We start from the raw sequence: 27,985 nt of genomic DNA, 5'->3' as shown, positions 1-27,985 counted from the left end.
CCTGACCTGCCTGTGGCTCTCGAGAACCAGAATTACCCCTGACTAGATGGACCTTTCACGTCTTTTTCTGCTGTTATTTACTCTGTTACCATGGGCAGGCAAAGTCCCAGTTCCTCCAGAGAGTTCACCCCAAGAAGCAAGACCCAATTCAATTTTTAAATCACTCTTTGGCGAGTAGAGATGACATATTTGGGTCACGTGACTTGCTTTGGGGGAAAGTCCGTTCGGCAGCAGTAGCAGTGCTGACCATCCCAGCCCGAGTCAGGTCAGAGCCTGAAATTATGAGGATGTATAGTGGCAACATTCAATGCTGCTACCCACATAGCTAACTAGACAAGAAAGACCACTTAAATACCAGTCCTGTGTCCGGTTGACTATGTGGGGACTGCATTGAATGCCAGTTGTATCTACACAACTTCCATCCATCACTGACGAACCAGATTTTTAATGCTGGAGCCCAGATATGGCCCAGCATTGACTATCAGAAATAATCTAGTTAGCAGCCAGCTTTAAAGAAAATACTCAGTACCCCAGGCTGAATATTGACCATAACAATTCAACAAGTAATACAAGCAGGAATAAAACAAATTACATTAATATCATATCTAAGAGTGCACAAAACATTCTACATCTTTATATTATGATAAAACTTTTTATCATCAAACAGGTTTACAATGTCTTCAGAAGATCCATGAGAGTGAGAGGCCATTTACATGTCCAGAATGTGGCAAAAGTTTTAATCACCAATCAAATTTAAAAAAACATAAGAGGAATCATACCGGAAAGAAACCATTTACCTGTGCAGAATGTGGTAAGAGATTTAGTCGTCGCCCAGATTTAAAAATACATGAGATGATTCATACTGGAGAGAAACCACATATCTGTTACGAATGTGGGAAAAGATTTAGACATCAGTCAACTTTAAGAAATCATGAGAGGATTCATATTGGAGAGAAACGATATACATGTCCAGAATGTGGGAAAAGCTTTCATCGCCAGTCAACTTTAAAAAAACATGAGAGGATTCATACTGGAGAAAAACCATATACATGTCCAGAATGTGGGAAAAGCTTTAATTGTCAATCAAATTTAAATCTTCACACAAGAATTCATACTGGAGAGAAACCATATAAATGTCCAGAATGTAGGAAAAGTTTTAGTTATATCTCAGCTTTAAAAAGGCACAACAGGATTCATACTGGAGAGAAACCATATTCCTGTTCAGAATGTGGGAAAAGCTTTAATCGGCTATCAAATTTAAATCTTCACAAAAGAATTCACACTGGAGAGAAACCATATACATGTCCAGAATGTGGTAAAAGCTTTATTCAGCTATCAGAGTTAAAAGTACATGCGAGGATGCATACTGGAGAGAAACCATATACCTGTTCAGAATGTGGTAAAAGCTTTGGTTATAGCTCAGCTTTCAATAGGCACAAGAGATTTCATATTGGAGAGAAACCATATTCATGTCCAGAATGTGGTAAGAGATGTAGTCAGCTCTCAGCTTTAAAAATACATGAGAGGATTCATACTGGAGAGAAACCATATACCTGTTACGAATGTGGGAAAAGATTTAGAGAGCATTCAACTTTAAGAAATCATGAGAGGATTCATATTGGAAAGAAACGATATACATGTCCAGAATGTGGTGAAAGCTTTACTTGCCAATCACATTTAGATCGTCACAAGAGGATTCATACTGGAGAGAAACCATATACTTGTTCAGAATGTGGGAAAAGCTTTAATCGGCTATCAAATTTAAATCTTCACAAAAGAATTCATACTGGAGAGAAACCATATACCTGTTCAGAATGTGGTGAAAGCTTTCGTTATACCTCAGCTTTAAATAGGCACAAGAGGATTCATACTGGAGAGAAACTGTATACATATCCAGAATGTGGCAAAACTTTTAATAATGAATCAAGAAAACAGAAGATTCATACCACAGAAAAACTGTATACATGTTCAGAATGTGGTAAAAACTTTAATCAGCAATCAGATTTAAACCGTCACAAGAGGATTCATACTGGAGAAAAACCATATACCTGTTCAGAATGTGGGAAAAACTTTAATCGGCAATCAAATTTAAACCTTCACAAGAGTATTCATACTGGAGAGAAACCATATAACTGTTCCAAATGTGGGAAAAGGTTTAGACAACAGTCAACTTTAAGAAATCATGAGAGGATTCATATTGGAGAGAAACATACATGTCCAGAATGTGGTAAAAGCTTTACTTGCCAATCACATTTAAATCATCACAAGAGGATTCATACTGGAGTGAAACTATATACATGTCCAGAATGTGGTAAAAATTTTAAACGGCAATCAAATTTAAACCTTCACAAGATGATTCATACTGGAGAGAAACCATATACCTGTTCCGAATGTGGGAAAAGGTTTAGACTGCTGTCAAGTTTAAGACATCATGAGATGATTCATACTGGAGAGAAACCATATACCTGTTTAGAATGTGGTAAAAGTTTTAGTTATACTTCAACTTTAAATAGGCACAAGAGGATTCATACTGGAGAGAAACTATATACATATCCAGAATGTGGCAAAAGTTTTAATCATGAATCAAAAAAACAGAAGATTCATACCACAGAAAAACTGTATACATGTCTAGAATGTGGTAAAAACTTTAATTGGCAATCAAATTTAAACCGTCACAAGAGGATTCATACTGGAGAGAAATTGTATACATGTCCAGAAGGTGGCAAAAGTTTTAATCATGAATGAAGAAAACAGAAGATTCATACCACAGAAAAACTGTATACATGTCTAGAATGTGGTAAAAACTTTAATTGGAAATCAGATTTAAACCGTCACAAGAGGATTCATACTGGAGAAAAACCATTTACTTGTTCAGAATGTGGGAAAACCTTTAGTATTCAATCACATTTAAGAGCGCACGAGAGAATTCATATTGGAGAGAAACCATATACCTATTCAGAATATGGGAAAAGACATACACTTCTCCCTCCGTATCCGCGGGAGTTAGGTGCAGAGCTGGACCGCGAAGTGTGTAAAATCCCAAATAACTTCTCAACCAGTTCAGACCCAGCCCCGCCTCCCTCCTGCGTCCCTTGAAGCTACAACGGGAACTCACGGCAGCCATTCTGATTAAGGCTTTTCACAGGGCAGGAGCATAGGAAGATCACTCCTGTCCTGCTTCACCAATAGACCACCAGGTAAGGTTCCGGGGAGGCTCAGACAGCCTAAAAATAGACAAAAAATAGAAATATAATTTGTAAAAAAAAAAATTGTGAATAACCGAATCCGCGGATACAGAAACCGCAGCTTCGGAGGGAGAAGTATAATAAATCCTCAGCGTTAAAAATAGATCAGAGCTTTCATACTGGAGAAAAACCATTTGCATGCAACATTCAGATTTAAAAGTACACAGGAGTCATACTGGAGAGAAACCATATACATGCTCAGAATGTGGTAAAAGATATAGCTATCACTCAGCTTTAAAAACACCAAAAAGGATTCATATCTAAGAGTGGTGGAAGAAACAACTATCAAGCAGAAATCGCTGAGTGAAAATATCAGTAAAGAATATCTAAGAGACTGTGACAGAGCAGGTGGCATTGTGCTCAGGAATGGATTTGTACAAACACATGTATCACACTTTGTAGTGTTCTGAACAAAAAAAAGAACTCTTTATTAAACATCAGGGAAGAGTCTGTTCCTTCACAAGTTTCCCTTAATGGTTTCTTTTCCCAAGAAATAGCTATGCTTTTCACAAATCTTTTCATTAAACAGAGATCATATTTGCAGTAGGGCTTGCCACTAGAGAGTTGCGCGGGGACAGAAATCCCACCTTTGTTTAAGCCCTCCCTCCCCTCCGACGTCAGCGCTGACGTCAGGAAGACTTCCGTTCGGCTCTGTGCTGCAAGCAGAGCAGGTAGAGAGAAGAGCCGCGCGACTGAGTACATCCAGCCCCGCAGGAACTCCGCGACCCTCTGAGGCGTCCCCACGGGATCCCCGTGACCCGAAGGGGGAACCCGCGGGATTTCCGTCATCCCCGTTCCCGTGCAGCTCTCTACTTGCCACTCTCTAAACCAATCTTTATCACAGTTGCAAGAAACAGTTTTGTGTAAGATTCAATCACAGCTCTGGTCAGGCAGTTTTCCACATAGAATCTGCTGGAGGTAAGATTCTCCTATCAGCAAACCAGGTCATCTCTTCCATTTCCTAGCTCCTGTATTCCCTCTGGGGTCTCCATATGAGGCAAAGCTGGTCCACACATACAGCCCAGATACCCTCAGCTAAACTGTCAGTAACTGTTTCACCTTGGACAGTCCGTCTTTCTTAGCTTCCCCAGGCTTCTCCCACAACCACGTCTAGAGAAAAGCTAGGGACTTTTTTCCTTCTTGCTGAACCCCACTCCCTGACTAAGCAGGGTTACCTTAAGGTAGCTCAGTCCTGAGCTTTAAAGCCCAGTGCAGTCTGGGACTTGTAGTCTGCTCAGTCTTTAGCAGCCCCTGCTATACAGAGGTGGAATGGCCACATTGGTGGAAGATACCCCTTAATCTTCCACAAAAACTGATACTGAAGAGTACATTAACATCACAGAATAAGTTTACAGGCTGTTGATCAACTGGCATTTCCTGCACTTTCATATAGCCTTGGTATTGTAGATTGGCTTCTTAAAAATCTTGAAAAGCTAAATGTAAGAAGAAGAAAAGCTATCCATGCTCACAAGGTCATCTGTACGTGTCAGTGTTTGCCTAAGAACATAAGAAAAGCCTTAATGGGTCAGACCAAAGGTCCATCAAGCCCAGTAGCCCATGGTGGTCAATCCAGGTCCCTAGTACCTGGCCAAAACCCAAGGAGTAGCAACATTCAATGCTACCGACCCAGGGTAAGCAGTGGCTTCCCCCCATGTCTTTCTCAATAACAGACTATGGACTTTTCCTCCAGGAAATTGTCCATAAGAACATAAGAATTGCCACTGCTGGATCAGACCAGTAGCCCATCATGCCCGCACCCCACTGGGAATGCTTCTGTGTTCCCCCTGGCCTCCTCGAACCGTTTACCTTACAGCTTCAGCCTACAGCTGAAGATCGCAGTTACAGTGTCTTTGCACTGAAGTGCTTTGAGCTGTTTCTTCCGCCGCAATCCTGCCTCTGATGTCAGAGGAGGGGCGGGACCACAGCAGAGGAAACAGCTCAAAGCACTGCAGTGCAAAGACGCTGTAACCATGATCTTCAGCTGCAGGCTGAATCTGTAAGGTAAATGTTCGAGGAGGCCAGGGGGAACACGGAGGCCTTCCCGGGGAGGTGCACAGTTTTTCGGGGGAAGCAGTCCTTCGGGGGGCAGTCCTTCAGGGGGTGGAACAGGCCTTGGGGGGTGCAGGCCTTCAAGGGGGGGACAGGCAGGCCTCTGGGGGGGCAGTCCTTTGGGGGATGCAGGCCTTTAAGGGGGGACAGGCCAGGGATGGTGGCATAGGCCTTCAGGGAGGACAGGCAGGCCTTCAGTGGGGGGGACAGGCCTTCAGGGATGGGGGTACAGGCCTTCGGGGGGAGGTGCAGGCCTTCATAGGGGGACAGACCTTCAGGGGAGGGGGCCCTGGTGTAGAAGTACATGGAGGGAGGGAAGGGGGGTTCAAAGAGATGTGCATATGCCAGACTTTGGGGGGAAGAAATAATGGGTCTATAAATAGAGGAGAGGGAGAGAGATGATGGACAATGGGATTTAGGGAGGGAAGGAACAGAAAGGGAGAGAAGTTGGACACAAGGGATGGTGTGGAGGGGGGGTAGAGATACTGGATAGGAGGGTAGTTGGGAAAAGAAAGGGAGAGATGGTGGACCCTGGGGTGGTGGGGAAGGAGGGAGAGATGCTGGATGAAAGGGTAGTTAAGAAAAGGTGGATCTGCGGATGGAGACAAAAAAAAAGAAAGATGCCAGACCTCCGGAGGAGGGAAGGGAAACAGAAGGGAAGGACAGAAATGGCAGATGGATGGTTAGAACGGAGAAAGAAGAAAGAAGGAAACCCTGGCAAGCAAGTTATCAGAAGACAACCAGAGCCTGGGACCAACAAGATTTGAATAATGACCAGACAACAAAAAGTAGAAAAACTAATTTTATTTTCCATTTTGTAATTACAATATGCCAGAGCTGGTGTTAGACCACAAACGTGGGCTAGGATTTAAGAGAGAGAGGAAAAGTCTTTTTTGTTTGTTTATTTTGTTTACACCATGGCGCCAGTGTGGTTAGGAGAAGGGAAAGGGGGTGAAGAGGTTATAAAATAAACCCACCAGGATGTTTGAAAACAAAACAAAACACCCAATTGGGCAGGAAAATCGAATCGAAAAACCAATTCAGTAGGCTGAGTCAAATCGAAATTTTTTTTCCTGAATCTGGCAGCACTAGCGACCAGTGCTGGACGCAGTACTCCAGGTAAGGGCTCACCATGGCCCGGTACAGCGGCATGATAATCTTCTCTGATCTGTTCATGATTCCCTTCTTTATCATTCCTAGCATTCTGTTTGCCCTTTTTGCCGCCGCCGCTGCACATTATGTGGATGGCTTCACCGACTTGTCGATTAGAACTCCCAAGTCCCTTTCCTGGGAGGTCTCTCCAAATACCGCCCCAGACATCCTGTTATCATGTATGAGATTTTTGTTACCGACCAAACCTTTCTTAAAACCAGCTACGCTCTCCGCTCTTACCCCAACCTCTGGCAATACGTTCCAGACTTAACTATTCTCTGAGTGACAAAAATTTCCTCCTGTCATAAGAATATAAGAATAGCCAGTGGTCCATCTAGTCCAGTATCCTGTTTCCACAAAGACCAATCCAGGTCACAATTACCTGGCAGAACCCAAGGAGTAACAACATTCCACTGATCCCAGGGCAAGTATTGACTTCACCTGTGTCTCTCTCAATAGCAGACTATGGGCTTTTCCTCTAGAAACTAGACCAAACCTTTTCAAAAACTAGTTATATTAACTGCTCTTACCATATACTCTGGCGATGCATTCCAGAGCTTAGCTTCTAAGAGAAAATATTTCCTCTTATTGGTTTTAAAACAGTGGTCTCAAACTCAAACCCTTAATGGGGCCACATTTTGGACTTTTTTCCGGAAAATCTTGGTATGGTGAGTGACGAGCAAGGAGAACGTTTTCACCAGGACATTCAGTCTGGAATGAGAGTATGATGGCCGACTACTGCCGGATGTTGTGCCGTGACAATCCAGACACAACTCACAAAAAGATAGCAGATCTGCAGCTGAACATTCTGTCAAGTATGTCTGGCAACTGAGGGATACCTATAACCCAGGGACAGGCAGTGTGAAATTGATGCCATTGGTAGATCCTCATAAAATATTTCTTCCGCCTCTTCATATCAAGCTGGGGTTGATGAAGAACCTGGTAAAGGCCATGGGTAAAGCAAACTCGCCAGGTTTTCAATATCTTGTTAAGCAATTTCCAAAAATTAGCATTGCAAGGGATATTTGTAAGCCCACAGATCAAGTCCATTATGCAGGATGATGATTTTAAGCAATCACTCTCAACAGTGGAGCTTGAAGCTTAGGAGGAATTCAATTGGTTAGAGAAAAACGTTCTAGGCAAGGAGGAAGGAGTTCAGAATGTCCTTGACTCATATCAGAAATTTGACTGTCGCATGTCATTAAAAATACACTTTTTGCACTCACATCTTGACTTTTTTCCGGAAAATCTTGGTATGGTGAGTGACGAGCAAGGAGAACGTTTTCACCAGGACATTCAGTCTGGAATGAGAGTATGATGGCCGACTACTGCCGGATGTTGTGCCGTGACAATCCAGACACAACTCACAAAAAGAAATCATACTCAACATTTTTGAAGAAATATTGGTTGCTAAGGGACACAGTCCAGTATAATTATGCTATTCTGTCTGCTTATTTGACTTTGGACCGAAGAAACTCTTTTAAGTTGAGGCTGTAATTCTTAAAACCCTATATGTTAAAATGCTATAAACTAACATTGGTCATAACTTTAAAAGTTTACGTGACTGAAAAAAAACTAATATCAGATCTGAAATCAGGGTGAAAAACTGTGTGGAAAAATGTGCCGTGTTGTCAGATGATACCGAAAAATAAATTTTTGTTGTCTTGTGTAATCAAAGGTGTTTTTTGTGGGTTTTTTTTAATTCAAATTTTTTATTGAAAGTTTGGGAATAATACAAACGATAACCAGAAAAACCTGGGAAAGTACAGTCAATGCTAAGTGTGAATTAGGGGACCAATACATAATGTACTGTACAATAAGCCCATACATACAAATAATCTCAAGAGAAGTTACAAAGTAATGGCTTAACAATACGTGAGGAAAGGAGATGGAGATGAAAAGAAAAAGGAGGGAAAGAGAAACATCAGGCACAGGAGTGGTCAATTATTTGAGATGCATAAAATGATCTAAGAATTCCCACGGAGATGGTGGATAGGAGGATCCAAGAGATAATCTAGAAATACAGCGTTTTTCTAAGCATAAGATTCATACTTATTATAAAGGCATAATGAATTCCACCAGAAGGTATAATCTAATAAAGAGGCTGAGTTCCAATTTTTTAAGATATTACAATCATAGCATCAATCAATTTAAAAGGGCAATCAGATTGAGCAAAACAGGGGTGTTGAGAACGGATAATGAGCACATTGAAGGTTATATCACAGGTGCAAGATGTGATAGATTGAATAGTAGTCCAGATACGAGACCAGAAAGGACGAACTTCTTTGCAATGAAATAGCATATGATCTAAGGTACCATCCCGGTCGACACAATGCCAACATTTGGGATCTGATTTGAGTTTCGCCTTCCACATGCGGAACGGAGTCCAGACAGCATGCCACATAACATAATACATGGATTGAGAAATTCTGGAGGACATCAATGGCCTGCTTGTCTTTGTTCATAACAGTTCCCAATCAATGTCATGGATAGATGTAGAAAGCATATTTTCCCAATGCTTTATGGACTGAGGGGTAAAGGTGTAGCAAACCCTATATGCTAAAACGCTATAAGCTAACATTAGTCATAACTTTGAAAGTTTACGTGACTGAAAAAAACTAATAACAGATCTGAAATCAGGGTGAAAAACTGATGTAGAAAAATGTGCCGTGTTGTCAGATGATACCGAAAAAAAATTTTTTGTTGTCTTGTGTAATCAAAGTTTTACTAGACATTCTGGACCAAACTTAAATGGTGTGAGTTAGACAATGTAAAAACAGGTATAAGTGCCAAAAAGGTATCCAAATTAACCATATACGGACACAGGGCCTTCTATGTGCTGCATTAATGATGACATAATGTGATGGCAGAAGGAATTCCCCTGCGAGAAGGCCAGGAAGCAGCCTGTTTAGAGTGGTGCTGGCCCGACTCTGCTCTGGAGGAAGGTATTTATGGCTTGTGATCGGCAGGATTCAGATAGAAGGGTGGAAGATCAGCAGAGGTTCAGCAGTTCGGCTGCGGGGCGGCAGGATGCGGGTGCTCAAGGGTTCTGCTGCACAGGGGGATGGGAGGGATGGAGGGATAGCAAGATGCTGCTGAGAGAAGGCGTAAGGGGATGGGTGAGAGGGGAAGAAAGATGCACAGGTGGGGCAGAGAAAGGAAAGAGGAAGAATTGGGGTGAAGGAGAGGAAGGAAAAGAGGATCAAGCCCTACCCGAAAATAAGACCGAGTGCATTTTTGGGGGGGTCCAAAATGAACATAAGACACTGTCATAGTTTTGGGGAAACACGGTAGTACTATTATTGGGGGATGGAGACAGGGGCAGAGCTTGGGCAGGGGTACTTGGCTTGAAGAATTTGAGAACCACTGATCTAAAGTATAAATTCTAAACCATCCCAGCCCCTCCGCAAGCAAACGGTCATATAGAGACACAGATCGTGCAAGTCTGCCCAGTGCCAGCCTTAGTTCCTTCAATGTATACCATTATTTTCTGATTAGAGATCCTCTGTGTTCATCCCACGCTTGTTTGAACCATCCCTCGGGAGCGAATTCCATGCATCAACCACCCTCTCCATAAAGAAGAATTTCCTAACATTACTCTTGAATCTACCACCCTCAGCCTCTGCTTTTACCATTTTCCTGTCTCTGGAATCGATTTCTTCTACTTAATACCTTTCAAGTATTTGTTCTGTATTCTATGTGATTTATAAAATGACAATTGTACAGAATAGAGTTTCTTTTCCTGCTTTAATAAAAGATAAGTTCAGTAGAAAATGATAACTATTAGAGGCTTGAGCGGATGGGATCAGACAGGGACTGAGCTCTCAGGGACAGGGACACATTTTCCCCACATCATTCCCAGTCTTGGTTCTCCCTGTGCAGGAGCCCAAGTTGGCAGCTGCTGCAGTGTTTGTTGGGGGGAATCTCCTCCCTCTGGATTAGAAAAGAATTGAACTGATTGAATTTTTTGATTGGGTGACCAGAGAGCTGGATCGAGGACATATGCTAGATGTAATTTACTTAGATTTCAGCAAAGCCTTTGATACAGTTCCTCGTAGGAGGCTGTTGAACAAACTTGAAGGGCTGAGGTTAGGACCCAAAGTGGTGAACTGGGTTAGAAACTTGCTGTCGGACAGACGCCAGATGGTGGTGGTTAATGGAAGTCGCTTGGAGGAAGGAAAAGTGAGTAGTGGAGTCCCTCAGGGATCAGTGCTGGGGCCAATCCTGTTCAATATGTTTGTGAGTGACATTGCTGAAGGGATAGAAGGAAAAGTGTGCCTTTTCGCAGATGATACCAAGATTTGTAACAGAGTAGACACCGAAGAGCGAGTGGAAAATATGAAAAAGGATCTGCAAAAGTTAGAGGAATGGTCTAATGCCTGGCAACTAAAATTCAATGCAAAGAAATGCAGAATAATGCATTTGGGGATTAATAATAGGAAGGAACCGTATATGCTGGGAGGAGAGAAGTTGATATGCATGGACGGGGAGAGGGACCTTGGGGTTATAGTGTCCGAAGATCTAAAGGCGAAAAAACAGTGTGACAAGGCAGTGGCTGCTGCCAGAAGGATGCTGGGCTGTATAAAGAGAGGCGTAGTCAGTAGAAGGAACAAGGTGTTGATGCCCCTGTACAGGTCATTGGTGAGGCCCCACTTGGAGTATTGTGTTCAGTTTTGGAGACCGTATCTGGCGAAGGACGTAAGAAGACTTGAGGCGGTCCAGAGGAGGGCGACGAAAATGATAGGAGGCTTGCGCCAGAAGACGTATGAGGAGAGACTGGAAGCCCTGAATATGTATACCCTAGAGGAAAGGAGAGACAGGGGAGATATGATTCAGACGTTCAAATACTTGAAGGGTATAAACGTAGAACAAAATCTTTTCCAGAGAAAGGAAAATGGTAAAACCAGAGGACATAATTTGAGGTTGAGGGGTGGTAGATTCAGGGACAATGTTAGGAAATTCTACTTTACGGAGAGGGTAGTGGATGCCTGGAATGCGCTCCCAAGAGAGGTGGTGGAGAGTAAAACTGTGACTGAGTTCAAAGAAGCGTGAGATGAACACAGAAGATTTAGAATCAGAAAATAATATTAAATATTGAACTAGGCCAGTTACTGGGCAGACTTGCACGGTCTGTGTCGGTGTATGGCCGTTTGGTGGAGGATGGGCTGGGGAGGGCTTCAATGGCTGGGAGGGTATAGATGGGCTGGAGTAAGTCTTAACAGAGATTTTGGCAGTTGGAACCCAAGCACAGTACAGGGTAAAGCTTTGGATTCTTGCCCAGAAATAGCTAAGAAGAAAAATTAAATAAAATAAAATAAAAATTTTTTTAAATTGAATCAGGTTGGGCAGACTGGATGGACCATTCGGGTCTTTATCTGCCACCATTTGTTTCAGAGCCCAGAGCCCAGCAGAGGAAAGGCAGCGTGGGAGCCCTGCTCCGCCCTCTCCCCGACCTGCGAGGGACCCGACTCCACTCCCAGCAGCGCGGACATTTGTTTTTACAGCCCAGCAGAGGAGAGGCAGCGTGGGAGTCCTGCTCCGCCCCTCTCCCCGACCTGCACAGACATTTGTTTCAGAGCCCAGAGCCCAGCAGAGGAGAGGCAGTATGGGAGCCCTGCTCCGCCCTCTCCCCGACCTGCGAGGGACCCGACTCCACTCCCAGCAGCGCGGACATTTGGTTTTACAGCCAGCAGAGGAGAGGCAGCGTGGGAGCCCGGCTCCGCCCTCTCCCCGACCTGCGAGGGACCTGACTCCACTTCCCAGCAGCGCAGCCATTTGTTTCAGAGCCCAGAGCCCAGCAGAGGAGAGGCAGCGTGGGAGCCCTGCTCTGCACTCTCCCCGACCTGCGAGGGACCAGACTCCTCTTACGCCACCACAAGCCAGAGTCTAAACACATAGGCGATTACCTTCACCAGAGAGGAGAGCGATTAGAATCTCTCTCCATCCTCTTCCGTGTCTGATTACTATTTAAAAAAAAAAAATACCCTCGAAACCACCAACACCATTGCCACAACTCTAACCAAAGAGATACTAGATCCAAAGAATCTTCCACCCCACAAACAAAATGGAAAATCACGCATACAAAATCATACTTGCCCTCCTAATACTCTCACTACTCATTTCAAACTGGCAAACCACAGGATATCACCTATCACCCATCCCAATTCTGACAGCAACCTTCAGACAACCACATCCACCCAGAAAAATCCACACCACCAGAACCCTAACATCCTGCCCACTGACCAGCCAAGAACACATTCCCACCGTCTGGGGAAAACGACCTCCACCAAAGCACAAGACCACCACACAACAACAACAAACACCAGCAAAAAATATCCTCTACCTCAATTGCAACCTTAACTCCAACACAAAACACACCTCATTAGCCTGTGCCTACATGAATATAAGATCAATAAGCCCAAAAGCAAATCTAATCAAAGACTGGATAATCAAAGAACAACTAAGCTGTCTCTTCCTAGCCGAAACCTGGCTAACATCCAACTCGGACCCATGTATAACCGAATTCTGCCCCAAAGGTTACAAACTAGAGATGGTATGTCGAGAAAACAAACGAGGGGGAGGACTAGCGATTCTAGTAAAAAACAATCTCAACCTAAAAGTGCTACACAAACAATCAACCCCTCACTTAGACCTTCTTGCATGCCAACTCTCCGACAACACACTCACAGGCACCTTGAACTGTCTGCTATGCTACATCACTCCAGGAAAATGGAACACCTCAAAACTTGATCTTGAAGAATTCTTATTCCAGAACTCTCTATCCTCCACATACAACTTGCTCCTAGGAGACATCAGTCTCCACCTCGAAGACCACACATCCAAACAAGCAAACGAAATACTCTCATACCTCGACGCCCTATCCTACCAGATCCTCAATCCGGAACCCACGCATGAAAAAGGCCACCAACTTGATATAGCAGCATTCACGCCTCATAACCTCCACACCCCAAATATTCACATCACCAATTGTACCTGGCATCCCTCTCTTTGGTCAGACCACCACAAATACACCTTCACAATCAACTGGCCTCAAAATAACATAAAACCTATGCCCCAAAAAACAACCTTCAAATCTAGACAGAAAATTGAACCAGCCACATTCTGGGACAAAGTGGACCCTGCAATCGACCCCACTGACCCTACAGACTTCGTAAAACACTGGCGCACCCTAAGTGAAGCAACCTTGAACGAGCTAGCCCCAGAAAAAAGCAAACACAGAACCTGCAGACCCTCAGACAAGTGGTTCGACTCCGAACTCCACCTACTAAAAAGGCATTGCAGACGACTTGAAAGATCTTGGAGAAAAAAGAGAAATGACTAAACCAAATCCGCTTGGAGAACCCAAATCAAACTATATAACATCAAACTTAAGGAAAAGCGCAAAACATACTACACTAAACTAATTGGCACAAACAACTCCGACACAAAAACACTCTTCAACTTAGTAAAAAAACTTACGGACACAAGGCTGAGGCTGCGAACTATAGACCGGTAAGCCTCACCTCAATAGTGTGTAAACTCATGGAAACACTAATTAAGTATAAATTAGATACGATCCTGAACGAGGAAAATCTCCGGGATCCCAGTCAACATGGATTCACCAAAGGTAGGTCATGCCAGTCCAATCTTATCAGCTTCTTTGACTGGGTAACAAAAAGACTGGACTCAGGCGAGTCCTTGGACGTCATGTACCTGGACTTCAGCAAAGCGTTTGACAGCGTCCCACACCGCAGGCTGCTGAACAAGATGAAATCGATGGGATTAGGAGAGACTCTAACTACATGGGTCAAAGATTGGCTTTGTGGCAGACTTCAGAGGGTGGTGGTTAATGGTACCCTTTCTAAAATGTCGGAAGTGACTAGCAGAGTGCCATAGGGTTCAGTCCTGGGCCCTCTCCTCTTCAACATATTCATTGGGGATCTGACTAAAGGGCTTCAAGGCAAGGTAACCTTATTCGCTGATGACGCCAAACTATGCAATATAGTAAACGACTATAATCTAAAGGATGCTATGAAGCAAGACCTGCGTACTCTAGAAAGTTGGTCCTCGACCTAGCAGCTGGGCTTCAACGCCAAGAAATGTAAGGTCATGCATCTCGGTAACAGAAATCCTTGCAGAACTTACACCCTGAATGGAGAAACTTTAACCAGAACTACGTCAGAACGAGACTTAGGAGTAATCATCAGTGCTGATATGAAAGCTGCCACTCAAGTGGAGAAGGCTTCATCTAAAGCACGGCAGATGATAGGTTGTATCAGGAGAAGCTTCGTCAACAGGAAGCCTGAAGTCATGATGCCATTGTACAGAGCCATGGTGAGACCTCATCTGGAATACTGTGTGCAATTTTGGAGGCCACATTACCGTAAAGATGTGCTCAGAGTTGAATCAGTTCAGCGGACGGCCACCAGGATGGTCTCGGGGCTAAAGGGTCTCCCGTACGAGGAAAGACTGAGCAAATTGCAGCTCTACTCTCTCGAGGAGCGTAGGGAAAGGGGAGACATGATTGAGACATTCAAGTACATCACGGGACGGGTTGAGGTGGAAGATGATATCTTTCTCCTGAAGGGACCCTCGACCACAAGAGGTCATCCGCTCAAACTCAGGGGAGGGAGGTTTCGTGGAGACACCAGGAAACACTTCTTCACGGAGAGTGATTGAGCACTGGAACAAGCTTCCAATGCAGGTGATCGAGGCACGCAGCGTCCCAGACTTCAAGAATAAATGGGATACCTATGTGGGATCCCTACGAGGGTCAGCCAAAGGATAGGATCACTAGGGTATAGAATTGAAAGAGCGGGTCAGTAGAATGGCAGTATTACAATTAGACTTAAAAGGGAGGGTCGATGGTATGGGCAGACTTGATGGGCTGTGGCCCTTATCTGCCGTCATCTTTCTATGTTTCTAAACCCATTCCTTGCCACTCAAGGCAATAAAACACCAACTGCTTACCAATTAGCAGACCATTTCAAACTCAAGATCATCAAAATCAGAACTACCTTCAACAACTCAACTACCACACTCGACGAGTTAATAACAACCCCCACAACGGAAGAAGCCATAACTGCAGACAGAACATGGACCACCTTCCCAACTCTACAATGGCCTGATTTGAACCGACTATATAAAAAATACAGCCACACCTCATGCGACTTGAACTACTGCCCATCGTATCTACTCACAAATGCCTCCCCTAAATTCAAAACCAGCCTCACGCAGTGGATACAAAGCACTCTCATAGAAGGCCAATTCCCACAAGATCTTGGAGAGATCATAATCACACCCTTACTGAAAGACCAAAAAGGTCCTGTAGACACACCTACCAACTATAGACCTATCGCTTCGATCCCATTATATGTCAAGCTGATTGAAGGACTTGTGGCTCAATACCTCACCAACTACCTAGCTGACCACAATATACTTCACTCATCTCAATCAGGATTTAGATCTTACCACAGCACGGAAACACTACTAGCAACACTACTGGACATAGCCCGACAATACCTCAGTAAAGGACACAGGATCCTAATTATCCAACTAGATCTTTCCGCCGCCTTCGATCTAGTTGATCATACCATACTACTCCAGATACTTGATGCAATAGGGATCTCAGGGGTGGTTTACAACTGGTTCCAAGGATTCCTTAAAACAAGAACGTACAGAGTTAAGATAAACGATACGAAATCTAATCCATGGTCAAATCCATGCGGAGTCCCGCAGGGATCTCCACTTTCACCCATTCTATTCAATCTCTACATCTCCTCCCTTGGTACCACTCTTGACAACCTAAATGTAACATCATTCAGCTACGCAGACGACATAACTATTCTCCTCCCCTTCAAAACCCAAGACCACACCTCAACAGGACACCTGGAAACAATACTGGACGAAGTAGAAAAATGGATGACAAACCACAAATTAAAACTAAACTCGGACAAAACCAAATTCTTAATGCTTGAAACGGACAAAAACCCATCCATAACAGACCTGGAAATTAAAGCAATCAAATACCCAATTCAAACCTCCCTCAAAATCCTGGGAGTGCTGATAGACAGATGCTGCACTATGCAGACTCAAATCAACAAAACTACCCAAAAAGCATTCTTCACAATGCGCAACTTAAGAAAAATAAGGAAATTCTTTGACAAAGAACACTACAGGATCATTGTACAATCCCTGGTACTAGGTCTTGTGGACTACTGCAATATCCTATATCTACCATGCCCTACAAACATGATCAAAAAACTACAGACCGTTCAGAACACAGCTCTCAGACTAATCTACTCCCTCGGAAAATATGACCACATCACCAACGCCTACCTAGACTCACATTGGCTACCGATTAGAGCCAGAATCCAATTCAAACTATACTGTCTAATCTTCAAAGTATTCAACGGTACTGCACCTGCCTATCTAAACGATCGCCTAAACCGTAACCTTTCACCCAGAATAAGAAGAACACTGACACCATTCTCATACCCACCACTCAATGGCACTCATCGTAAAAAGCTTTATGATAACCTCATAGCAACGCATGCAGCAAAACTCGAACCCTCCATCACTAGATTGTTAACCTCAACATCTGACTTCAAAGCATTCCGTAAAGAAATCAAAACGCTGCTATTCAAAAAGTATATACAATCTACCTAATCTCCCTCTCCTCTTCCACCGACCAGGTTTGCTCACTCCCTGGCACCATACCCTCAATCGACCAAAAATATATATAAAAAAATAATAAATAAATAAAAATACCTGGAACCTAATTCATCCTACCGAAACCGATTACCTACCAACATATGGAAACAGACTATTTGATATGTATAGTAATGTAACCTGATTTATCTTCCATTGTTATTATGTCTACACACTCATTGTGTCATTAAGTCTATACCCTCAATCTGTATTCTCCAATGTCATGTACCCTCCTGGAAATGTCCAGCTCTCTTCTTATGTAATCCGCTTTGAACCACAAGGCACAAGCGGAATAAAAATCACTAATGTAATGTAATGTAATGTAATCTACTATGTTACTATGACTGAGCTCTCAGGGACAGGGACACATTTCCCCCACATCATTCCCAGTCTTGGTTCTACCAGTGTTTGTTGGGGGGGAATCTCCTCAGGATTAGAAAGGAATTGGGAGAGAAGTTGAGGAGTTTTGAAGGGATCAAAGGGCAAAAAGAGATTTGGAGCGGGAAGAAACGCTGGTGACGTCACAAGGGAGGGGGCGGAGCTTCACACTAAAATCTGAGCCCGGTGAGTGACAGACGGTCTGCTGGCTCTGCCCCTTTTAGTGCTGATTGGCCAGGATGGTTCCTGGAGCGGAAGGGTCCGCCCCCTAGCACAGATAAGGGAGAAAGGAGGAGGAGTTTCAGCTGCAATTCGCTGCTGATTGATCAGACTTTCCCTGGGGGCGGGAAAAGGAGGAGACGGAGACGCTGCAGCTGCAGAGCGTTGTCTAGGAGATGCAGTCAGTGGCGCTCCGCCCCCTTTGTGACGTCATCGGTATATGGCCGGAAGTACACAGTCGTCCATCTTCTGCTGGAGCCTCAAGTGCCCAGTTTCTGCTCTTCTCTCTCCTCCAAACCCAGAGAAATGGCTGCAGGAGCTTCTGCTCAGGTAGGAGCTCCCCCTCCCCCACTTTTCCTGGCAGGGGGAGGGGCAAGATGGGGGAGGGGACTTGGAATGCCACCACCACACTCCAAGGGGGCAATGGAGGATTAAGGGACCACCAGGTCTACAATAATGGCTGAAGGGGAAAAGGGAGAAGAAAGAAAGAGAGAAGGGAAGAAGAAAAGAGAGGATGGCTGAATTTGTCAATGCTTTTGTCCTCCCTTCCAAGGGGCCACTCCTCACCTGCATTCTCCCTTCATTCTCAACCCAGTAGGTTATTACATTTGACTTCCTAAGTTCCACTATAGGTCACTTGGCCTCCCCTTGCAGTTGCACACTAAGTAACATACAGGCACCAGGTCTACAATGATGGTGATGCAGAAGGCGCTGAGGGTGTTCCTGGTTTGTCTTTCAGATGCAGCTGAAGTTTGAGGACGTGGCTGTCTCTTTCTCCCAGGAGGAGTGGGAATATTTAGATGAAGGGCAGAAGGAGCTTTACAGGGAGGTGATGAAGGAGAATTATGAGACCCTGGTCTCCCTAGGTAAGGACTAAAATATTCAACTAATAGGACACAATTTTCTGCTCTCCTTTGCTCCAGACTCTTCCAAGTGTGATCTGGCTTTCTCTGCTAACCTCTATCTTAAGCTGACAGTGTGAGGGACCATTAGACTATCTTGTGTGTCCTAAAATTTTTTTCCCTTTGAAATCAGAGACAGATTATTCTCTATTTCTTGAAGAAGAGCTAAAATGCAGGGTCAGAGTAGCCCAAATGATCAGAACCTGGCTGCAGAAGATTACATTGTATCTGGAAGTGGTATTTGAGACCAGCTGGTGTTCAACCAGGTCATTCCTCTTTCCGTCTGTGACGAATAGTGGATTTGGCACTCCAAGCTCTCTGAGGAAAAGACCACCTTGAGCACAACTGAGGTTCAGGGAAAGTTTATTGTGGAAATCACAACACTGCAGGAGATTTAAAGAACCACTTTAACTGGTCAAAATGATTTTAATTAGAGTCTGTTCAATCCAAACCATCCACACATTAGACTCAAATCATCAATCGCATAATTGCTGACATAGGGGATATTAACATTCCTCTCTTCTCACAAACGTTCAACTATCGTTCTGAAACACTCAACACTAGAGCCATCAGACGTGGTGCTCTAAACAGATAATTTTAGAGGTTTTTTGCCTCTGGGCTTCCTCATCGGCTCAAGTGTTTCAAAATGAAAACTATTTAAACTTTTCTTTAAAGTGTAACTTGTATTTTTATATTTTTGAATATAATACCACTCCCTGAAGCAGTGATTGGTATCACGAAACGTGCAAGTTGGCGGCGGTATTATTTGAATGCTGCAGGTGGCTAAGAAAAGTTTTTGACTAGCCTTGTTCAAATAAGTGCTAAAGCATATTTAAATATACCGCGCTACAGTTTTGTTAAAGGGGGGGTTAATTTTCGAAAGGTTGACTATGGTAAAATGAGAAAATGGTTAAAAGGAAGCTAAAAAGATCAGCTGCAAAGTATAGGACTTTAAATCAGGCACGGACATTTAAAAATACCATCTTGGAAACTTCATCGCTCTTGTTTTTATGTCTTTGTCAGTTTCCCCTTCCTTGTATTTTAATTACTTTGTTAACTGCTTAGATTTTTGCTATATTTGTGGTGCAAATTGGACTTGGACTTCTATCCAGGAGTCAAATCAGTCACTCACCGAGATCTCTTTTACGTTCTCAGGAAGGTTCCTTGTTTTATAGGCAGGAGCTGGCCTTGTCTCAGTTAGACAAAACCTACAAATTTGTAGAGCAGGTTTTTAACTGGCATCTTAAAAGTCACATAACAAAGGGCCATTTTAAGCTCTAATGTTATGTCACACTGTATCTGCTGTACATTGCCTTGGGTGAATCTCTTCATAAAGGCGGTTAATACATCCGAATAAATAAATAAAAATTCATCATAACTGATGTTTTGAACTCTTGCATATTTTTTATGAATAAAGGGGAAGTATAACTGAATTTTCATGTTTATTTCTGAAAACAGGCTCTGTAAGGATAAGTCCTGATCTGTTCTCGTGGATTAAACAAGATGGAGAGCCAAATATCCAGAATCCCCAGGAGTCAGGAGAGAGAGAAGTTAGATGTTCATTCACAGGTGAGTAACAAATACTGTACAGATGATGTGGGGTATATAAATTAGTTCATGGACTTGTCTTGAGTTGACTTGATTACTGAAGCTTCTCTTTTGTGAGCTAACCAAATATATTATCAATCACCTCCAAAACATTCAAAATACAGCTATTAATACTTTTGTAGAGGCTGGGAGGTCTTGCCATGGTTTTTCACTCCTGAAGGAAGCCCTTTGGTTACCATATTTTATCCCAGGACAAGCAGGCAGCCTATTCTCGCATTCGGGTGACGTCATCGACGGAGCCCGGATGCGGAAGCCTCGCAAGCAGACTTGCTTGTAGAAACTAGAAGTTTTGAGTCGACCGCACCGCACATGCGCGAGTGCCTTCCCACCCAGCGTAGGGCGCGTCTTCTCAGTTTTCCACGGAGCCAAGAAGTCCGTCTTTGACTCTCTGCGTTTAACTTTCTCTCTTCGTGCCTTCTCTCACTGCGATTTGTGTTATTTTTCTTCACGAATCAATGTACTTACTTTATTTCTTTTATTTCTAGTTAAAAAAAAATAAATATATATATATTTTTATTTCTTCTATTCGGCTGCCGGGGCAGGCTGCTCGGCCGCAGCCCAGTGACTTCGACCTTGCAGCGGCTGTTTTTCCTTCTATGTCCCGGCCAGCGACAGGCTTCAAGAAGTGTAGCCAGTGTCAACGTGCAATTTCTCTTACGAACCCACACACCAGGTGCCTCAAGTGCCTTGGGCCACAACATCATCCAAAGTCGTGTGAACACCTTGCTACTCTTCAACCTCGAGCCCTTAAAAGTCATCTACTTTCAGTGGAGAAGCTCTTCCAGATGGATTCGACCACTTCTTCTACTCCGAAGCCGATCTCAGTCTCGCCTTCGACCGAGGGCCCTCCTGCCTCCACTGCTTCGACCTCGAGCCTCGACAGATCAGACCTTCTTCGTTTGTAGCGGCTCTTTCCTTAACTACGTCTGCTGTATATCCTTCTGTTTCCTCAGGTCAGATAGCTCAGCAGACAGTTCCACCGGTGGTGCTTAAGGTGCCTAAGACTTCTAAGTCGAAGCACATTTCCACTGCCTCGGTGGAACCTCCAGCCAAGGCAGGTGGTCCGGTTTCAGATGCGGATCCATCCTTGCCGGCTTCTTTCCAGCAGCAATTTGTTCAGTTCCTTACCAAAATGGGACTGAAGCTAGCTACTCTAATCCAGCCTGGGCATTCTGCAGACTCCCACTAGGTCGAGCTTCTTCCTATGCCTCAGTCTGAGTCTTCACACTCTACGCAGGGTGCAGAGTTTCTGCGAGTGTCTGGCCTGGCATCTAAGCATGTGAAGCAAGGAGCAGATTCTTTGCAAGTGCCTTGGCAGGAATCCTCACACTCTATACAAGGAGTAGAGTCTTTGGGAGTGCATCGAGGTTCCTCCATCAAGCCTCTGGAGCTTCGATCCACAGTCTCCAGTCCTATCCATTCTTTGGTGGCATCGGCTGCTTCCCTCTCCGGGGAGAAGTCTCCTCGATCTTCGAGATCTGCTTCCAAGCACCGTTCTCACCGACGATCGAGACCTTCATCGAGGCATCCTTCCAGGCATAGTTAAGAACATAAGCAATGCCTCTGCTGGGTCAGACCTGAGGTCAAAGAGAAGTTTTGCATGTTAACTTTGGCTTCTCTCTATTCCCTCCTCGAGCAGAACGACTGGTTATGCTCTCTGGATCTCAAGGAGGCCTACACTCATATTCCCATCCATCCGGCCTCCCGACAATACCTCAGATTTCGGGTGGGATATCTTCATCTTCAATACCGAGTGCTTCCTTTCGGCCTGGTTTCGTCTCCCAGAGTCTTCACCAAGTGCCTGGTTGTAGTGGCCGCAGCACTCAGGAACCACGGTCTCCAGGTGTTTCCCTACCTCGACAACTGGCTCATCAAGGATTCCACGCCTCAGGGAGTCGTCCAGGCGACCCGAAGGACGATCTGGTTCCTGCAGAGTCTGGGATTCGAGATCAACTTTCCAAAATCCCATCTGCGACCTTCCCAGACTCTTTCCTTCATAGGAGCTGTTCTGGATACCATTCAACTCAGGGCATTCCTTCCTCCGCAACGCCTGGATGCTCTTCTTAGTCTTTGTCATTCAGTGTCCTCTTGCCCGTCCATCTCGGCGAGACATATGATGGTTCTTCTGGGCCACATGGCCTCTACAGTACACGTGACTCCTTTTGCCAGACTTCACCTCAGAATTCCTCAGTGGACCCTGGCATCTCAATGGACGCAGATATCCGACCCTCTGACTCGACACATTCAGGTCATTCCTACTCTGACACAGTCTCTTCGCTGGTGGATGCTCTCTTCCAATCTCTCCAGAGGTTTGCTGTTTCACATGCCTCCCCATCAGAAGGTTCTCACGACCGACTCCTCGACCTATGCTTGGGGGACTCATCTGGATGGTCTGCGCACTCAAGGCTATTGGACCAGTGCGGACCACCTGTGTCACATCAATCTACTGGAACTCAGAGCGATTTTCAGTGCTCTCAATGCTTTTCAGCATCTCCTTCATGACATGGTGGTTCTCATTCGCAAGGACAACCAGGTCGCCATGTATTATGTCAACAAACAGGGAGGCACGGGATCGGCCTCCCTCTGTCAGGAAGCTCTGAAAGTCTGGGATTGGGCAATTCACCACAACACCTTCCTTAAAGCTGTCTACATTCAGGGGGCGGACAATGCCTTGGCGGACAACTTGAGTCGTCTTCTACAGCCTCACGAATGGACTCTCCATTCCACGCCCCTTCATCACATCTTCTTCTGTGGGGAACGCCTCAGATAGACCTCTTTGCAGCCCCCCACAACTTCAAACTGCCTCAGTTCTGCTCCAGGATCTACACTCCTCATCGCCTCGAGGTGGATGCTTTTCTTCTGGACTGGAGGAATCTCTTTCTGTATGCGTTTCCTCCGTTTCCTCTCATTCAAAAGACTCTGGTCAAGCTCAAGTCCGACCGGGCCACCATGATTCTGATTGCTCCTCGGTGGCCCAGGCAGCGTTGGTACTCCCTTCTTCTACAACTCAGCAGCAGTGAGCCCTTCCTTCTACCAGTGTTTTCATCTCTGCTTACGCAGCATCAGGGATCTCTGCTTCATCCCAACCTGCAGTCGCCACACCTGGTTCCTCTCAACTTAACCCCCTTTCAGTTTTCCCAAGCTGTGCGGGATGTTTTAGAAGCTTCCCGGAAGCCTGCTACCAGACAATGCTATTCCCAAAAATGGACTAGATTTTCTACCTGGTGTTTTTCTCATCATAAGGAGCCTCAACATGCCTCCTTATCCTCTGTTTTGGACTCATTCTGGCCACAAGTCTACATCGATCCGAGTCCATTTGAGTGCAATTGCTGCTTTCCATCAGCCTCTTCAAGGGAAACCTCTTTCTGCTCATCCTGTGGTTTCCAGATTCATGAAAGGACTTTTCCATGTCAACCCTCCCCTCAAACCACCTCCAGTGGTTTGGGACCTCAATGTTGTTCTTTCTCAGCTTATGAAGCCTCCATTTGAACCTCTTAACAAGGCTCCTCTGAAGTATCTCACTTGGAAGGTGGTGTTTCTCATTGGCCTCACTTCTGCTCTTAGAGTTACTGAGCTTCAAGCATTGGTTGCGGATCCCCTTTTTACAGTGTTTCATCATGACAAGGTGGTTCTTCGCACCCATCCCAAATTCCTCCCCAAAGTGGTCTCGGAATTTCATCTTCCATTGTTTTTTCCAAAGCCTCATTCTCACCCTGGAGAATCAGGTCTTGGACTGTAAACGTGCTTTGGCTTTCTATCTGGAACGCACCAAGCCCCACAGAACTGCTCCTCAACTTTTCATCTCCTTTGATCCGAACAAGTTGGGACGCCCTATCTCTAAGCGTACCATCTCCAACTGGATGGCGGCTTGTATCTCTTTCTGCTATGCCCAGGCTGGGTTACCCCTTCACAGTAAAGTCACAGCCCATAAGGTCAGAGCAATGGCAGCCTCTGTAGCTTTCCTCAGATCGACTCCGATTGAGGAGATTTGTAAGGCTGCTACTTGGTCCTCAGTTCATACCTTCACTTCTCATTATTGTCTGGATACTTTCTCCAGACGGGATGGACAGTTTGGCCAAACAGTATTACAAAATTTATTCTCCTAAGTTGCCAACTCTCCCACCATCCCATTGTGGTTAGCTTGGAGGTCACCCACTAGTGAGAATACCTGCTTGCTTGTCCTGGGATAAAGCAATGTTGCTTACCGTAACAGTTGTTATCCAAGGACAGCAGGCAGCTATTCTCACGTCCCACCCACCTCCCCTGGGTTGGTTTCTCTGCTAGCTATCTGAACTGAGGAGACATGCCCGGTGCATCGGACGGGAAGGCACTCGTGCATGCGCGGTGTGGGCGACTCGAAACTTCTAAAGTTTCTACAAGCAAGTATGCTTGTGAGACGTCTGCATCGGGGCTCCGTCGGATGACGTCACCCACTAGTGAGAATAGCTGCCTGCTGTCCCTGGATAACAACTGTTATGGTAAGTAACATTGCTATCTAGGACTAATCTAGTTAGCAGTTATTGGCTTTATAGAAAATACTCAGTTCCCCCCGGCTGAATATTGACCATATCAATTCAACAAGTAATACAAGCAAGAATAAAACAAATTACTTTAAAATAAGATTTTATATCATATCTAAGAGTGCACAAAATAATCTATTACTGCTATTTATGTAACATCTCTGTAAATGTAACAACACTGTAATATGTATCATCGCTGTAAATGTACAGTCTCTTCTATTGTTAACCGCATTGAACTTCCATGGTATTGCGGTATACAAGAATAAAGTTATTATTATTATTATTATTAAATGGGAGAGAAACATTCTACATCTTTATATTATAATAAAACTTTTTATCATCAAACAGGTTTAAAATGTCTTCAGAGGATCCTTGAGAGTGAGAGGCCATTTACAAGTCCAGAATGTGGTAAAAGCTTTACTCTGCAATCAAATTTAAGACGACATCAGAGGAATCATACCGGAAAGAAACAGTATCCATGTACAGTAAAAATGCACAAGAGGATTCATAGTGGAGAGAAACAGTATACATGTTCAGAAGGTGGCAAAACTTTTAATCACGAATCAAGAAAACAGAAGATTCATACCACAGAGAAACTGTATACATGTCTAGAATGTGGTAAAGTCTTTAATCGTCAATCGAATTTAAACCTTCACAAGAGGATTCAGACTGGAGAGAAACCATTTACTTGTTCAGAATGTGGGAGAAGCTTTAGTCGGCAATCACGTTTAAAAGTACATGAGAGGATTCATACTGGAGAGAAATTGTATACATGTCTAGAAGGTGGCAAAAGTTTTAATCACGAATCAAGAAAACAGAAGATTCATACCACAGAGAAACTGTATACATGTCTAGAATGTGGTAAAGACTTTAATCGGCAATCAAATTTAAACCGTCACAAGAGGATTCATAGTGGAGAGAAACGATATGCCTGTTACGAATGTAGGAAAAAGTTTAGAGAACAGTCAACTTTACGACATCATGAGAGGATTCATACTGGAGAGAAACCATATACCTGTTCAAAATGTGGTAAAAGCTTTACTTCCCAATCATATTTAAACCTTCATAAGAGGATTCATACTGGAGATAAACCATATACATGTCCAGAATGTGGTAAAAACTTTAATCGGCAATCAAATTTAAACCGTCACAAGAGGATTCATACTGGAGAGAAACCATATACCTGTTTTGAATGTGGGAAAAGATTTAAACAGCAGTCATCTTTAAGAAATCATGAGAAGATTCATACTGGAGAGAAACTATATACATGTCCAGAATGTGGTAAAAGCTTTAGTCGGCAATCACTTTTAAGAACACATGAGAGGATTCATATCGGAGAGAAACCATATACCCATTCAGAATATGGGAAAAGACATAGTCAATCCTCAATGTTAGAAATAGATCAGAGGATTCATACTGGAGAAAAACCATTTACATGTCCAGAACGTGTTAATTGGCAATTGAATTTAAACCTTCACAAGAAGATTCATAATGGATATAAACCATATACATGTTTAGAATGTGGGAAATGCTTTACTTGGAAATCAAATTTAAACCTCCACAAGAGGATTCATACTGGAGAAAAAACATTTACTTGTTCAGAATGTGGGAGAAGCTTTAATCGGCAATCAAATTTAAACCGTCACAAGAGGATTCATACTGGAGAGAAATTGTATACATGTCCAGAAGGTGGCAAAAGTTTTAACCATGAATCAAGAAAACAGAAGATTCATACCACAGAGAAACTGTATACATGTCTAGAATGTGGAAAAAACTTTAATCGGCAATCAAATTTAAATCGTCACAAGAGGATTCATAGTGGAGAGAAACCATATGCCTGTTACGAATGTAGGAAAAGGTTTAGAGAGCAGTCAACTTTACAACATCATGAGAGGATTCATACTGGAGAGAAACCATATACCTGTTCAAAATGTAGTAAAAGCTTTACTTCCCAATCATATTTAAACCTTCATAAAAAGATTCATACTGGAGATAAACCATATACCTGTTATGAATGTGGGAAAAGGTTTAAAGAGCAGTCATGTTTAAGAAATCATGAGAGGATTCATACTGGAGAAAAACCATATACATGTCCAGAATGTGGAAAAAACTTTAATCGGCAATCAAATTTAAACCGTCACAAGAGGATTCATACTGGAGAGAAACCATATACCTGTTACGAATGTGGGAAAAGATTTAAACAGCAGTCATCTTTAAGAAATCATGAGAAGATTCATACTGGAGAGAAACTGTATACATGTCCAGAATGTGGGAAAAGCTTTACTTGCCAATCATATTTAAACTTTCATAAGAGGATTCATACTGGAGATAAACCATATACCTGTTACGAATGTGGGAAAAGATTTAAACAGCAGTCATCTTTAAGAAATCATGAGAGGATTCATACTGGAGAAAAACCATATACATGTCCAGAATGTGGTAAAAACTTTAATCGGCAATCAAATTTAAACCTTCACAAGAGTGTTCATACTGGAGAGAAACCATATATCTGTTCCAAATGTGGGAAAACGTTTAGACTAAAGGCAACTTTAAGAAATCATGAGATAATTCATATTGGAGAGAAACCGTTTACCTATTCAGAATAATGCGAAAAGACATAGTAAATCCTCAGTGTTAGAAATAGATCAGAGGATTCATACTGGAGAAAAACCATTTACATGTCCAGTATGTTGGAGAAGCTTTAGTGTGCAATCACATTTAAAAGTACATGAGATAATTCATACTGTAGAGAAACCATATACCTGTTCAGAATGTGGGGAAAAGGTTTAGGCAATAATCAGATTTAAAAGTACACAGGATTCATACTGGAGAGAAACCATATAAGATAGTGATCCCGCAGTTTTAATAAGGCAAAGGATTCATACTGGAGAGAAACCATAAACTTGTTCAGAATGTGGTAAAGGATATAGCAATCACTCAGCTTTAAAAACGCCAAAAGGATTCATATCTAAGAGTGATGGAAGAAATGACTTTCAAGCAGAAATTGCTGAGTGAAAATATCAGTAAAGAATATCTAGGTGACTGACAAAGCAGGTGGCACTGTGCTCAGGAATGGATTTGTACAAACACATGTAGTTATGATTGTTGTTTTTATGAAATTGTATTACTAACTGAAATGTTCAGTCTTACTGTTATGAACTGGTGGGGCGGTATATAAGAAAATAAATTATTATTATTATTA

General features: G+C 43.5%; 2 protein-coding genes across 3 annotated transcripts in view; both read left to right on the top strand.

Annotated features, from left to right (window-relative positions):
* LOC117355284 (zinc finger protein 208-like) overlaps positions 1 to 2,894 on the top strand; it is a 97,430-nt gene extending 94,536 nt beyond the window's left edge. Inside the window, exon 9 of the mRNA XM_033933603.1 lies at positions 711 to 2,894. Within this exon, the coding sequence (XP_033789494.1) occupies positions 711 to 2,745 (2,035 nt within the window). The 3' untranslated portion in view covers positions 2,746 to 2,894. The remainder of the gene's footprint in view (positions 1 to 710) is intronic.
* LOC117355240 (zinc finger protein 850-like) overlaps positions 1 to 27,985 on the top strand; it is a 55,469-nt gene extending 27,484 nt beyond the window's left edge. The window contains exons 1-4 of one of the 2 annotated variants that reach the window (XM_033933527.1): positions 17,528 to 18,083; positions 18,493 to 18,619; positions 20,114 to 20,224; positions 25,132 to 27,985. In XM_033933527.1, coding sequence (XP_033789418.1) covers positions 18,060 to 18,083; positions 18,493 to 18,619; positions 20,114 to 20,224; positions 25,132 to 27,389 — 2,520 coding nt within the window. In that variant the 5' untranslated portion in view covers positions 17,528 to 18,059 and the 3' untranslated portion in view covers positions 27,390 to 27,985. Of the gene's footprint in view, positions 1 to 17,527; positions 18,084 to 18,492; positions 18,620 to 20,113; positions 20,225 to 25,131 lie in introns of those variants that run through there. The other variant, XM_033933528.1, reaches the window with a different exon arrangement.

The sequence above is a fragment of the Geotrypetes seraphini genome, chromosome 2 (genome assembly GCF_902459505.1).
Source record: "Geotrypetes seraphini chromosome 2, aGeoSer1.1, whole genome shotgun sequence".
In the NCBI taxonomy this organism is placed as follows: Eukaryota; Metazoa; Chordata; class Amphibia; order Gymnophiona; family Dermophiidae; genus Geotrypetes; species Geotrypetes seraphini.
This window is presented reverse-complemented; position numbering and strand designations above follow the sequence as displayed.